At 37.1% G+C, this 15,837-nt stretch overlaps 2 protein-coding genes across 11 annotated transcripts in view; one reads left to right on the top strand and one right to left on the bottom strand.

The window, feature by feature from the left end:
• Nucleotides 1-933: 933 nt before the first annotated feature.
• LOC109145069 overlaps nt 934-15,837 on the bottom strand; it is a 301,323-nt gene continuing 286,419 nt past the window's right edge. For all 10 annotated transcript variants that reach the window (XR_005601585.1, XR_005601582.1, XR_005601579.1 and 7 more), the window contains 2 exons: nt 6,324-7,522; nt 934-5,986 (listed from right to left, as the gene is read on the bottom strand). The gene's annotated coding sequence lies outside the window, so the exon portion shown is untranslated. The remainder of the gene's footprint in view (nt 5,987-6,323; nt 7,523-15,837) is intronic.
• On the top strand, nt 3,925-10,440 carry PRL (prolactin). Its single transcript, XM_010402914.3, has 5 exons — nt 3,925-4,289; nt 5,790-5,971; nt 6,363-6,470; nt 7,896-8,075; nt 9,955-10,440. The coding sequence occupies exons 1-5, from the start codon at nt 4,262-4,264 to the stop codon at nt 10,144-10,146; spliced, it is 690 nt and encodes a 229-aa protein (XP_010401216.1). The 5' UTR covers nt 3,925-4,261; the 3' UTR covers nt 10,147-10,440.

Here is a 15,837-nt window from a genome sequence, read left to right on the forward strand (position 1 = left end):
AAGGTCCCCTCCAACCCAAACCATTATATGGTTTTATGATTTTATGAAAATTTAAAGTGCTCTGAGGATTTGGTTTTCATCCAGATAAAACAGTTTTTCAACTTTTCAAAGCCAACCACTAAGTAAAGTTGACAGGATAACTTAGCAACTATTTTATAAAAGACAAGACCCCCAGGTCCTTCTCCACAGAGCTGCTTTCCACAATATCCACTGCTTTCCCTTGATCTATCCAGGTAGTTTGCTCATCACAGAAAGCAATTAGGTTGGCCAAGCATGATTTACCTTTAGTGTATCCATGCTGACTACTCCTGATCACCTTCTTGTCCTCCATGTGGACAAAGATGGCCCCCAGAATGGGGTACTCCATCACCTTTCCAGGGATTGAGGTGAGGCTGACTGTATGGTAGTTCCCTGGGTCCTCTTACCTTGTCCTTTTTGGAAACCAGAGTGACATTTTTTTGCAGTCCTCAGGCACCTTTCCTGAGTGCCACCAACTTTCAAAGGTGATTGTGAGCAGGCTTGCTATGGTGTCCACCAATTCTCTCAGCACTTGTGGATATATCCTATCAGGGCCCATGGACTTGTGGACATCACGTTTGCCTGGTTGTTCTCTAACCCAATCATCCTTGACCAAGGGAAAACCTTCCTTCCAACACTCCTCTACCCTGGGCTCCCAGGTCAGAGATTCCTGAAGGCTGGTCATGTCCCAATGCAAAGGCAGCATTCAGCAATTCTGCCTTCTCTGCATCCTCTGTTACCAGGGTGTCCCTTCCGTTTGGTAACAGGCCCACATAATCCTTAGCTTTCCTTTTGTTATTCATGTATTTGAAAAAGCCCTTCTTGTTCTTCTTGACATCCTTTGCCAGATTTAATTCCAGAGGGGCCTTGGCCTTCCTTGTATATCTCATTGCATGTGCAAAACAAGAACACAAGAACACACAAATCCTTTTTTTTATTATTGTGTATCCAAAGAGTCAATCATTTAGATCACATACAGGAATATTTTTCTGAACATTCAGCTTTGCATGATCTGCACTTGGGAGTCATCTTTCAAAAACATAACAAAAATTTGGCATTTCAAACTTCTGCATCAACTAATGTTCTGTAATTAAAGACAGATACTTCCAAGTAAGTAAAAGTCAAAATCAAGTGATATTACCAGTCTTCAATTAAACTACTTAAGTAGTTTAAGTAAGGAGCTAGTCTATTAGAAAAGATTTTTCATTCTTCTGCATTAGCCATCAATTAGACACAAGACTTAGCATATCTCAAAAACTTTAAATAAAGTAAAATGAAATAGGAATATTCGATCTTCAGTACTGATCAATAGGTCCTAATCAAGATGCCACAGTCTAATTTATGGTTTTCAACCTGATATGAGATGGAAAGATAAGGTTAGTGAAAAATGAGTACTAAATATTGTTATCTGTAATATCGATACATTACACGTAATGCCTATGAAGCATGAATAATGAGCTAAAGGCTATACAATAAAGTCTGCCTATAGTAAGTCCTGCTTTTGTTATATTGTTTACACTGGGTGGTAAAAACTACTCATTTAATTTCCAGGAAAGATCTTGAAGATAAAAGGAATGTGATAATTTTTTATATATATGCTGCTAATCACAGCCCTGCTTTGTAGATCCTCAAGTTGTTCCAGAGGCTTTTCCCTCAGTACTGATAACTCTCCGGCTATTTACAGTGCTGTCTTGAGCTATTGTTAAAATTAGATGGCTACTGGGGGCTAGGATGAACTTCCTTTCCATGGTTCAGAGAATAATCAGAGACAATGGGATGCCAAGTTTCATACTACTTCTTCCATATACTTCTATAAAGCCAGGTCCCTTTCAAAAGGCAGAAGGAAGCATTTTCAGCTACTTTCAAGTTTTTATTCAACTTTTAAATAGAACCAAATCCCTAATTTATAAAAGAAAATTAGTATTTTAATATATTTATTTCTGGTTATTATAACTTTTCCTCTCTTTTCTTTCTCTCACCTTTGTTTTTCTTTTTTCGTACTAGTAAGAAATTATGTTCTTCACCTAAAATGCAGGTCTGAGAATCAGGAATTTTTTTTTTTTTTCCCCCAAGACTTCCTGTGCAGATACAAATAAACTTAACCTCTGTGTCAGTTCTCACACCTGGCAAAAGAACTTCACCTTTATACTTATCTACTTTATGGAGAGTGTCTTCTCTCCTGCCTATGATTCTTGATTGCTGACAATTTTAATCCATTCATGTTCGTAGAGTATTTGAGGATGAAAGGTGCAAGAGAAAATTAAAGTATATTATTTTGTGGTAGAATGTTTTAATTAAAATGTCATGCAATTGTTTCAAATAAACCACTCTCCTGTGATCTACGTTTAAGGTGCTTGTCTACATTTACACAGCAAAAGACATGTTCTTCTCCAAGCTAGGTCATATGAGGATATTGACTTCAGCTGATGCCGTCAGGCCTCAGAGAGGTCTCCTTCTCCAAAAATGGAAAAGACAGCCTTGGGAGTTTACCTGCTGCCTTTGTTATCTAGTCCCGACTATTAATTAACTGTGTGCCTTATTTTGGCCCCACTACCAAACCCTCAGAATGCCAAGAAAAGGAGACTAGTAAATGAAAGAGCAAGAGGTGGGTTGAACTGTTCATCTAATTCACAGGACTCTTCTAATGTGAGATACCAGGATTTTTCAGTCTCACCTGTAATCTTATTGGGGCAGGTTTTCAAATGAAGCTGAATTAAATCAAGCTCATAAGCCACTAAATCAGTTTAGGAGACAACTGCTTTTTCTAGAGCTTTTGCTGTGGCCCCATTCTAGTATTACTGCCTTCATCAAATTGCCACTTTTCCTGCTGCAGACAACAACTGCTTTGTTTACTCAGCAGAACTTCAATTTCCAATAACAGTGCAGCCTCTAAGCAGAACAAACTGTTCTAAAAAACATCCTAGAACTTAGCAAAGGTAGAGCTCCTGTTACCAGCTCTGATTTATTGCCTAAGCATCTTGTTTCCCAAAGAATGCCTTCCCTAAATGCTTTACTTTTCTTCTCCCTTGTTCAGAATCCTGTCCACAGTTATGAAACACTGAAGGATTCTGAGTTGTATGTATATCCATTCTACAGGTATGGAACAAATTGTCTAAAGGCAAGAAAATTCGTTAACACCGTATACCTTATTCATTATGACCATCTAATTTGGAAAGTTTCTTCATGGGTAAATGGACCTGAGAAACAGATGAAAGGTTATATATTTGCTAACATATTCATGCAGGTGAGCCTCACACAAGGAGAAACCAGGGCCAACCTGCTGAGGCTGGTTTGTAGGTTACCACAGACGCATCAGATTTGAGAACAAACCTCACTGCTGACGACAGCACATGTTTTGCATGTGGTGGAAATGCCCATCTTTTACGCAGAGGGTTTTTGAATATAGAAAATAATTTCATGGGTTTGTAGAGGTGGGGTTTGTTTCTTTTTAGATAATGCTAACTTATTCATGAGACATTTCAGATTAAGCAGTAAACATATAACTCCTACTTCTTCAGTTCTTCTAAATTATTACTTTTTCAATATAAAAACTCAGCCTATTTCTCTAAACATCTCTCAGACTGAGGATCAGTTATACCGAGATTTGTACTGTGCAACATATTTTTTAACCTACCAGAAATGTCATATCTATAATTTTACAGATAGTGACCTGTCTTTCCAGGAGCCTGCATTCCTTTTATGCTGGATAAATTTCTGTACAATTTATGCTATTTCTCTCAATGGGGACATTGCAAACCACTGTTTGCCTCCCACAAATAGCCAGAATTTTAACGTAAGTAAGCTTAGGTGGCTGAAGAAACAAGAAAGGATGAGAAGAGTATTGTGGGTAATGGGAACAGCACGCTAGAAATGTTGAGAATACCTGTCTCAGAACTGGAGATTTCTAGGATCAATGGCATTTTTTACCTCATTCAGGGCAAAATATTGACACATTCTTCATTCAATCAAACTTGGGATCCCATAGCTCAACTTACTAATGAAATTCCCTCTCACAGTTAAAAGGAAAAAAAAAAAAAAAAAAAAAAGGACCAAAAAAATACTGAATATGAATGTGGAAGAAAGGCAATTTGATGTTTGTAATTATCGAGGCAAACTCCACGACCTGCTGAATGTATGCAAAATGGACCCTGGGTGGTGTATATAAAAGTGGTATGTGCAGAGAATAACAGCAAGTATTGAGGTTTCTTTCTGGTAAAGCAAGTCATCATACAGGATCCCTACCATGAGCACCAAGGGGGCTTCACTGAAAGGTAAGACTTTTGACATTCACCTGCTGATAAATTTTATATTTCTTCCCATTTTGATTGAACTAGGAGGCAGCTGAAATGTAACAGATCTAGAAACTGAGGTCTTCCAGCCCCCTAGTTTTCCAGATAGGGTGAAACCTGAAGAAAGGAACTTGATTCCTTTTGTCTTCTAAGAGTACCTTTGCACTGGGCAGTGTCACAGAAAATTGGCTTGAGGGATGTCACACCTTCATGTGAAAGTTTGGATCTGGACAGGTTTGCTACACCACTCAGAAGGCTATGACTGGAAGTCATTATCCACAAGTCTAGAGGTGATGTATTAATGTTCAAATTAATGTTTTCCTAATGGTTGTCAACTTTCCAAGCCAACAAGTCTCAGGTTTTCTTATTCATAGAGTTATTCCTCAGAGTACTTTCCTAACTGCAGCGTGCAGCATGTACCTTGGCCATGGGGGAGAAGGAAGGCTTACTTCAATATTGCGTAAATCCACATTTTTTTAATGTAGAGCTAGAAAGAAACATCACATTATATCATTATGGATAGTTTTGTTGATTTATGAAATACACTTAATTTAGCATTATAAATAACTCTAGTGAACCAATATAGGTAACGGGTCAGTTTCCAGAAGTAAAGTCTCAGAACAAGTACATTCATTTACCAAATATTCTCTTTTAATTATTTTCCATTGTTTTTTTCTGTCTATTTTATTTCACTGAATAAAAAACTTAACTCTGTTAAGTTAATATGGAAAGTTTTAAACAGATGAGGCTTTGTGCTTTAGATAAGGAGAAGTTCTTTATATCAGTTTCAGAAGCTCAGGGAGAAAAGACAAAAACTATCACTGATTTCTTAGAAGTAGGAAATTTAGGGTTAAACTGTAACGAGCAAAGAAGCACAGCTGCTGGAAATCTTTTGAAGAAACTCCCAGGACAATCACAACCTTAAGAGTGACCTAACCCCACTCTCTCACAAAAATTAATTTTAACTCCAAATGTTTTCAAAGAAGAAAAGGACCTCTGGGAGGAGGAGTAAAAAAAAAAAAAAAAAAAAAAAGTAAAGAAAGAAAGAAAGGAAGGAAAAAAAATAAAAAGACCAATCTATTTTCCAAACTTATGTATCTGTGCAAATATAATTATATATCTGTATTTGCACTGTGAAGAAGTTTGATTTGATTTTTCTTCTTTTTATCACTATGGTATAAATTCAGACACACAGTAAAATACTTCAGAATACACTGTACATGCAGCACAGGTTACCTTGTCTCCTCAAACTCTGTAACAGGCTCTGCTATAGCATCAGGATGACGGAGGGGAGAAAGGATGAGAGAATTACAGAATTACAGTGTGTCCGTTCTCCACTGCTGTTCAGCAGCCAGCACAGGGGGTACTCTGAGCTGTATCACAGCACAGCCCAAATCACCCAGCACCTGGCTCTGACAGCCACTTCTAAATGCACCTGCAAGTCAATGTGAGCCTATTTTGCTGTGTTTTAAACTGGAACAGGTTTGTTGCTGGTGGTCCTTCTGGTGTCCCACATGCTTCTGACAAAGGAAGGAGTGACCTCTTTGCCAATCTGCCCCAATGGATCTGTCAATTGCCAACTTTCCCTTGAGGAACTTTTTGACCGAGCAGTTAAACTTTCACACTACATCCACTTCCTCTCTTCGGAAATGTTCAATGAATTTGTAAGTACTCTTTTCCTGAGAGCAAGAAAATATAAAACACCAATTTAATACTTTTAATCACAAACATATGTTAACATACAATAAGTAAACAAATATGACTGCTGCACAGACAGTGATAGTCCCGATGGTGACCAAATCTGTATATAGTCCTGAATGTTGCTAAGATCCCCAGCACCTCTATTAAAAGATACCATTTTCCCATCACTCTTTATCTGTGGAACATATGTTTTTGCTGGGTTCCAGTTCCACTCTAGAGACTCACCAGAAACTTTTGACCATTAAAGCATAAAAGAAGTGATAAAAGCTATGGAACAACAATTAGCTAGCACAGTGTTTGAGCAGAAGCTCTTACCTTTCTGTCTCAATAATGCCTGTCCGTGCTGATCTGCAGGATGAACGCTACGCCCAGGGCCGGGGTTTCATTGCAAAAGCTGTCAATAGCTGCCACACTGCATCTTTAACCACTCCTGAAGATAAGGAGCAGGCTCAGCAGATTCATGTAAGTCTCATTTCTAGGGTCATTCAGTGTAAGACAGAACAGGGGAAGGCAGGGAAGGAGGGTTATGGAACAATTAGGCAGCAGTCAGAGTGAGAGGGAGATCAGCTCTATCAGAATAAAAAAGCCCGGAAGAGGAAAGCACCAAAAAGCCAAAGTTGATTTAACATTTGCTGATACTAAGTTGCAAACCATACAGCATATATAAGTACCAGTGACTTTCACCATACCTTCCATTTCCTGTATGGTACATGTAATCACTGCATCTTATTTCCAATTAAAATACTACCTCATGGAGCAATGCCAGGTACCATGCTTGTGCAGTGCTGAGAACACTACAACTTTTAAACATTATTTTAAAACATCTTATAAACAATTAATATATTTACAAACATAAAAACACATCGCTGTATGTAGACAGAGATAAATAGTTTTCCAGTAACTCAAAACACTGGCATTACTAAAAAAGCATTGAAAATATATTCTTGCTGTTACCAGTAGGCAAAAGTGGTCACATCATCATTCAAATACAAAGACTCTAGTGTGAAAATCTGCAAAATATCTGTAAAGAGAAACACACTACATACATACATCATTTGTAATAATCATAAACTTCAATGAAGATGAAGATAATCTTGTTCAGCCTATGCTCACAGATACAATTTGAAAATTCTCAGGAGAGAAAAATATCAGAGTGATATAAATGGGGCTGTTCCAGAGTGAAATCTCTATCAGTTTCATGGTGGTGGTGGTATCTTCTCAATCCCACAGTATTGCCAGCTTCTCTGTGTGTCATTCAGATGTTCTATTGGGAGCAATAGAATTCACAGCCCTGGGTTGTGCATCTAGCAAAGAAGAAAAGGTTTAATACTGCCACTACCTTAAACCATAAGCTTTATGAATTCCTACGGACCACAAGAAAGGACAATTTTTAAAACCAGAGAGCTACTGCTGGAAGCACTACTGTTCAAAGGGGAGGACAGATGAATTATGTAGAGGCAATAAAAGCTATTTAGTGGTTTCCCAGAATGTGCACCTTCCAGTCAGCACTAAACCTAAAAAAAAAAAAAAAAAAAAAAAATGATCAGTGGATTTTAAAATGTTCATCAAAAATCAGGTAAGGAGTTCTGGGTGTGCTTTCACAGAGATGAGACATAGTTATGCTTGCTAGTTCTTAATATTGAGAGTATTCGATTATATTTTCCGCTGCAATACGGCTTGTGCAAATATTGTAGAACATGATGGCACCAATGACAAACTTCAAAAATGCAATTGCATAGAGCTATCTAAGACTAGGCTATAGGGCACATACAGTGATAGGTCCTGGAATAAGTTCCTAAATCACAGTGTCTGAGGACACTGCTCTAAACATGTTACCAGAATTTAGCTTTCTTCTTTTAACTGCCTTTCCTTACTATGGATGAGCAGCATGAAGACCTACTGAATTTAATATTGGGAGTTCTGCGCTCCTGGAATGATCCCCTGATCCATCTGGCCTCTGAAGTACAAAGAATCAAAGAAGCTCCAGAAACCATTCTCTGGAAGGCTGTGGAGATTGAAGAACAAAACAAACGACTTCTAGAAGGAATGGAGAAAATCGTTGGGCGGGTAAGTATTAGGTCCTTAACACCCTTCCAGCCTATTGCTTTAAGGAAGACACATACACTGATAGGCTCTCCCTGCCTGGAATATGAAAGGAAACAGTAGATGTGAAGATAAAAAAGGGAGACAAAATAGTTGAGTTTGAGAACTTTTCAGCTTTCTTCTTTCAGCTTTCTTTTCTTCTGCTATCTTGCAATTTCTAAAGAGACAATGTGATATGATTGTCAGAGAATAATCCATCATACTCCCAGTCATGCTTCAGGGGAGGGTGTAATCATTAGGACTGGCTGTGGTCACTCTATCTTTGAGTATTTTCAATTTGCAATCCTGATTGTTTAACAAGGCATCTCCATTTTTTCCATATGCACATATATATATGTGTGTGTGTGTGTTTTAGCATATTTATATTTATCTGTATACAAATAGGTATTATGCATAGTTTTTGGAAACAGATACTGTGTTTAAAACAGCTCTGGGAGTCTGGGCTATTGCAAAGATGTGGCATACAGCAAAGTAAACCTGATATCTCTCATTTCTCTTTTCACACCACACTGATTCCTCTGGACTCTGTGTCAGACTTGGTTCCCCCTATATTTGTAAGTTTAGACAACAAGGCTGTTGTTTCACAAAACCCATACTTGAATAGCTCTTGTTACCAGTAATTGATTGAAAGCTTTCCTGAATAAAACCAGCTCTTGCTTGTTTATTTTTAAAGGGGCCTCTGTTAGTCGCTGAATTTATCATTCTGTCAGTGAGTTAGATGTTGACAAGAGGTTCTGACTTCACTGCTCTGAGCAGCTGAACAGCATGAAGAGTGCCACCATCATTGTATCCACCACTTTCCACTAGATTGCTCATGGTCTCTCTTTCAGTGAGGTGTCTCTTCACTCAGAAACCTTATACCATCCAGGCCACAAATACATTTATCAGTGTAATCAAATACATCTCTATCACACATCCATGTGTAAAAAGGATGCAGGTGAGGATTCCAGATAAGAGTAAGTTAGGTGCTGCTCCAGTTGCCCTGTCACCACCTTCTCATTCACATTATTTACTGAAAGAGATAAGACTGGCACATTCATTAGTGTCAAACCACATTTTTGAGTCATAGTGGGTCTGGTTTTTTTGCCTTTTGCTTAAACTGGATTATAGCGACACATATTCTCCTATGTGTCTTTACAAAGTACAACTTGTATGAAATAAGGATGGTGCACAAGCACCAGTAGGCACAGACTTCCTTCTTGCTATGAAAGGTAGATTTATGCGATATGAGAAAATGAATGATTGTCTTCAAACATGGAGAATTAAACCAATCTTCACCACAGATACTAGCTCACTACATGAGTTCCTACATGTAGTTTTCTAACATTAGAGGTCATTGTATCACTCAGTATTTTTTTTAATGGAATCTGAAGCCCAGTACTTCTGAATATGTATTATTGAGAGATTTGTCTGATAAGGGCTGAGGCAAATCTGTTGGTTTCACACAAACAACTTCTAAGAACAAGTGTTAACAAAGTTTTGAAGGTGGAGGGAGCCAAAGAGAGATGTCCCTGATGAGTCCATGCAAGAAGGAAGGTTTGATTTCTTTGCAAAGTCAGGTTTCCCTGAATATTGGCTAGCACACTAGTTCTCTTAAAACACTACTGAGACAGTTATGCTTTTTACATGCTTTAGGGAAATAAACCAGAAAATCTGACAAATTCTTTCAAAATCTGAATGAAGATGTGGAACATTGTATGGAATAGTGTGAGGCACAACAGAAAGCACATTAGAAGCCATACAATAGTAACTAGCATTCTTCAAGGACAGCATTTTAAATGCTGCCTTCTACATCCAGTCAGGTTCACTATCATTTACTATTAGTACCATTTTGTGTATTTAGGTTCATTCTGGGGAGGTCGGAAATGACATTTACACTCCATGGGACGGACTTCCATCCCTGCAGCTTGCTGATGAGGACTCCAGACTCTTTGCCTTTTACAACCTGCTGCACTGCCTCCGCCGAGATTCCCACAAAATCGACAACTATCTCAAGGTTCTGAAGTGCCGCCTAATCCATGATAACAATTGTTGAGTACTCATGGGTCTAATAACATACTGAAATCATTCATTGTGTGTTCTTGATGCTTTGCCACTTTATGAAAAGTCACACTGTGCAGTATCTGTTCCATCAGTAACTTTCAGGCATGTTTGTATGAATTCCGGCTGCAACTATTAGCACCACAGGTGTTGGTGCTTTAAAATATTACCAGCTACTTGTATGACAAGAATACACTTTTCTGTCTAATCTCCTCCCCTAGTAGTATTTCAGTGATTACCAGGTCATGCAGATACAAATAAAAATTATCTTAAATCCAAAAGCACATAACACTGAGTGGTATCAGTGAATAAAAAATAGATGGTATGGTTTATACCTTTAACAGCAGCTTCTCTTTTGGGATCTCAATTTCCAGTTACTGATAACAGGATCTCTTACTTGCATCAGTCTTTACACCCTCTCCAAAAAGAGAGGAAACAAAAAAGAGGGACATAAGAAAGCAGATGAATCACCTCTTACACTAAACTACCCTAAAGTGAAAGTATGGTCTGAAATCCAATCTGCTTAGATCAATTATTTTACTCTGTACAAAAAACTGTCAGAGTAGGGAGAGAAAGGTTAAGGAATCCATCCTGGCTAACACAGCCATTGATTCCACATGCAATTCATGGAGAGAGAAGACACATCCAGAATTTTAAGGACAGAGATACAGATATATCTATGCCTCTACTGACTATTTAGAGAAAAGGCATTTCCAATGGAAAGTTCATTATATTTGAGGTAGCTATTTGAGGGCAAAGGAACCAACTGGTTTCAGTAGGTCTCAAAAGGAAATGATAGGCATTCACATCATATCATATCATATCATATCATATCTCGTATCGTATCATATCATGTCATATCTTCATCTGCTTTTCACATTCCTCCCAAACAATGTGGTGGTTGCGGTTACTTGGAGAACTTTGAAGCCATAAAAGGGCATCAGCTGAGCTGAGGTGTCTTTTGTCCTAAAACCAAAGTGTCTACGTTTACTTTGAGTTGAGTCACAAGGTTTTTAGGGCACTCATTTCAAAACACTATGGTTACATATTGAAAATTTGGAAAGACCAAAACAACTGACTACTTTTGAAAGAATCTGGCTTACAGTCACACAGCAAGTAAGAAGCCAAACTGCAACAAAAGCCGTTGACCAGACCTATATATTGCCCTTGTAAGCAATAAATAAACCCAGCCTTGGCTTCATCACACAGTTTTAGCAAACAGGAGCTTAATTTCCAATCAGCTCCTCATGGAGCTGGCTTCCCACTACACAAGCATGCTGCATTGCTCCAGGTTGGAGCCAGCTCAGAGGAAGAGTGAAACACCAGAGATGGGTTTGAGGGCTTAAGACTTTCATTACCATAACAGAATAAGCACAGCCATCATAGGTATTCATGTAAGAGATTAGATAATACCAACTGCCAGAAAGGTCTCCATCTCTATAAGAACGCAATGATACTTGCATTTCTAATTGTGTATATATATAATGGCCTTTTAATCTCTTTATGTTTTCAATTATTGATTGCCTCAGGCTTTATCTGGATAAGTATACACTAAGCCAAATTTTAATCTATAAAAAATCACCTTTACAGTAAGCAAATTCCTTGTAGGACAGTCACAACTGACATATTTCATAAGCTCTGAAATAGCACAAAACCTGGGGCATATGCAACAGCAGTTTAACAACACAGCTGTACAGCATAGTCAAGCAAGAAAATGGATAAAATTTGCCAAGCAAAATGCAAGTGTCCCAACTAGAATTTAAAATGGTTATAATATTCTACTTTTTGTTATAATGCCAATGGAGGAAAAAGAAGCATTTTAAAGGAAAGGAAAAAAAGAAAAAGAAAAAATGTCCTTTGTAATTATCATAAGTGCTTAGAATTACAGTGTGAGTTCTTATTGAAAAGAAAACATGAATAATGGGACTGGTCTGTATTGAGCTGGAAAAACGATTATGTCTCACTGAGCAAACTCCTACCTCAGAATCTCTTTAGAATTCAAAAGCAACTTGATTAATAGGGCAGACATTCATAATTTTACACTTACATGACTAGATCTAAAACAATGACTTTCATTAACTGCTTAAAAATTACAGTGCTAAAACAATTGTTTAAAACTTGCATGCACTGGCTTTATTACAGCCTATTTTAGCACAATTATGAGTTTTTTAATTTCATAAAGAAAGATACAAGAGAATGACAAAAAAGGAATCTAAACAACTGAAAAGCTATCTGTTTCGCAGCTGCTTAGCTAAAGTAGTATTAAAAGTGATCTGGTTAATATTCTGAGTCATCACAGCTGTCACAGAGACAGAGAGACACAGAAGCCCATGAACACATTCAGGGCTACACCTTCCCTGCCCTGCCGTGGACAAACTCTTCAGACTCTGAATGTTCAAGCCACAATGTAGGTCAATTGGAAATTCTATTTCTTTGAGTTGTTAGTAGGAACAATACATACTTATCTTACTGATAGATAGATATTAGGAAGGACGTCTTTACTGGGAGGGTGGTGAGGCACTGGTACAGGTTGCCCAGAGATGCTGCGAATGCCCCATCCCTGGTGGTGTTCAAGGCCAGGCTGGGCTGTGAGGAGCCTGATCTAGCAAAAAGTGTCCCTGACCACAAGGGAATCAGCTCTGTATTGAAAGATGATCTTCAAGGCCCCTTCCAAACCAGGTTAATTTTATGATTCTATGATTCTAACATTTTGTTAATTAGTCCATATTTGTAAGTCCTGAGCAACTCTTGTCTTTTGTCCAACAAGAAATTACATGGCCAAACTCTTATTTTATATAAAATTGAATTTAAAACAAGCATGTTCTTTCTAAATAAAAGAAGCTGATAACAATAAGTATTTTTTTCCGAGCGTATTAACTTGTGGCTACTTCACAAAATGGCTAGTTTTCTAATTATTTATTCAATGTCCAAATTGGCCATATTTAAAAATCTCTTCATATATTTACTTCTGTTCATTTAAGATTGCATAGTGACAGGAATGGAAAGAAAAGGTCCACTTAGCTGAAATATAGGCTCCTTAGCTGAAATATAGGTTCTGTTCCCTTTTAAAATTATATTCAAGGTTCCATAGATGGCACTAAATTTAAGAAAACACTTTGTGACATGGAATCTAAATGGTATGAAGTTTAAGCCAACTTATTACTGAGAGCATTTATCACTGAACACAACAGAGGAGCAGAGATACACAAAACAGAAATCGACTTGTTATTCAAGACTTGTTTCTAGACTCCAGGATGATAGGTAGCCACTGGAGCAAAAAGAAATAATTTTGAGGATGATTTTAAAGACAATAAGGGAAGATTTTATTGACAGTATATATCATTTGGAATCAGCTGCTTAACTAATAATGTGATAATCTTTCTATCATCCTTTCTATTCCTCTTTTTTATTTGAGATCCTACGAAAAGCCTCCAGTGTTTTAACTATAACTTGACAATTCATCTGTACAATAGAGTTGACCTTTACAATATTATTTCAAAGACAATGCACAATTCTAATAAAAAGGGATACACAGTGTAGACACCACACATATCTTCTAAATTTAATTTCTGAACAACAGAAATTCTCTGGGGGCTACATTTTAAATAGAGTCTGCTTATTATTAATGAAATGTATACGGCAACAAATTATGTCAGAAATGTAAACTCAGTAATCATACTTATGTATATATCCATACACTAAAGAAATCTAGTAGTACAACCATGCATGGGAATAACACCACAGGCATACACATTCCCACTGAAACTACTGGGTTTGCTGATCTGTAAAGCTATTAACATATATGACTATTTCTGTCTCAAGCCCTTAATGACTTGTGCCTGCAAATTACTTTGCTACATCTTGAAGACTGATGTTGAGCCTTGGTGTTCAATTCAATTGCAATTTAAGATTGACTACACACAGATTTATATTAAGTGCTAAAAAACGTTTTAAAACAACAGTTTTAAAACATAATGATACCTTTTTGAAGTTCTTCATGTTCATATCCATCTTAAGGAATGAAGCTAAATTCAACATCAGTCTCAGAAAACAGTAAGAGTGTCAGCCATGGTTTTCCAACTTTTTTTCCTAAAGAACTCAATGACTACCAGATAGCATTTTAACAGTATCTATTATTATTGGGATTTTAAGGCTGTATTTAGATATATCCCCCCACAACTAAATAGTTTTTTTTAATTACATTTTTTCATAGTGATTTTTCATTTCCATTCCTCTATTCAACTGTGGGGAGTAAATGAAAACAGACAAGCAATGGTGCCTAATGTCCTCTGAAATATATCTTTTTTTCCATACAGTGAAAGCAGTACAAACTGTCCTTATTTTTGGAGAAAAAAAGTAAGAATTCAGAGACTTCTCCCATCTGACTTTTGGAACATACAAAAAATGCAAGGCCATTTTGAAGGATACAGAGCCCACCTTCCAATTTACAATTTTAATGTGCATTGAGGAAAGTAAAAAGCCATGTTGCTTACATTGTCACTAATGGTTTTTTATGCCCTTTTAATCACCCACTTAAATCCCATGTTAACATTCTTGGGTTTGGGAAGACATGCCTTGGATGAACCCTTTACTGCAAATTCCTATATTTTTGATATTCTCAATATTTTCATTTTTAAAAAAACGATAACATAGAGAGTAGACAAAATTTGTTAAAGAACACTTTTACAACAAATGCTTTGCTAAATTTCATCAAGTCAGCTACCAGAAAGTGCTTTGCCAAACATAAAAATGAACAGTATTTACCGACAATATTTAATAATAGTAGTCCTTCAAAAACAGAATTTTCTTATCAAACATCACCACACTAATTAGGGGAACAGTTTTCCCTTTTTAATAAATGATAGGGTTCATTACACTGAAGAGTTCAGATCACTTATTAATTCACAAGTGACAGTGTGAGTCATCAAAAATGCTAAGAGCACTCACTCCAGCATATCAAAGAAGCCATAAAGCTCATACCATTTGTACCATATACCACATGTTGCAAAGGATTTTGCAAATATTGAATAGATAACACGCATGTGCACTCAGTGAATAGGAATTGATTTGTGCACTAAATTACTAACTCTAAAAATATTCCCATTCACTAATGGAGTATTTTTCTCTATCAAGATGACTACCGCCCTTCAGCTTTCAGTGTCAAATAAGAATACTATATATTTAACAGTATTATCAGAATTACTAGACCAACACTCATCAACCAAGTCACTGTTACTGTACATTAAGACAGAAGAAAAAAGGAGCCCTTCCCAACAAGGTCCTGCTCTGTTTATTTATAATTCAAAGAAGACAAAAGTGTGGTACATAACATTAACTTGTCTCTCTGCCATTGTTTTCACTCCTTTGCTAAGGTAGAAATAGCTCCTGAAATATATATAGATATTATTGTGCTTACCTTTACTGACTTCATGTTTGAAAACATTGTGCATGGTTTGCAGGATTAGGCCAATAATCACACATGACAATAGGCTCTTTCTTTAGCCAGATGATTGAAATAACAATAATCTTCCCCAGGACCCAGTCTTGGGAGATTTCCAGCCTGATTTCATGGATAAAAATAGTTCATATAGAGCAAAAAACTTTCCAAGCTTTTGATGATTATCCAAGCCTAACTAAAGCCTCAGAGTCTTTTGGATGTTTCAACATCCTGGATCTACAGCATATG

Source organism: Corvus cornix, chromosome 2 (assembly GCF_000738735.6).
Source record: "Corvus cornix cornix isolate S_Up_H32 chromosome 2, ASM73873v5, whole genome shotgun sequence".
In the NCBI taxonomy this organism is placed as follows: domain Eukaryota; kingdom Metazoa; phylum Chordata; class Aves; order Passeriformes; family Corvidae; genus Corvus; species Corvus cornix.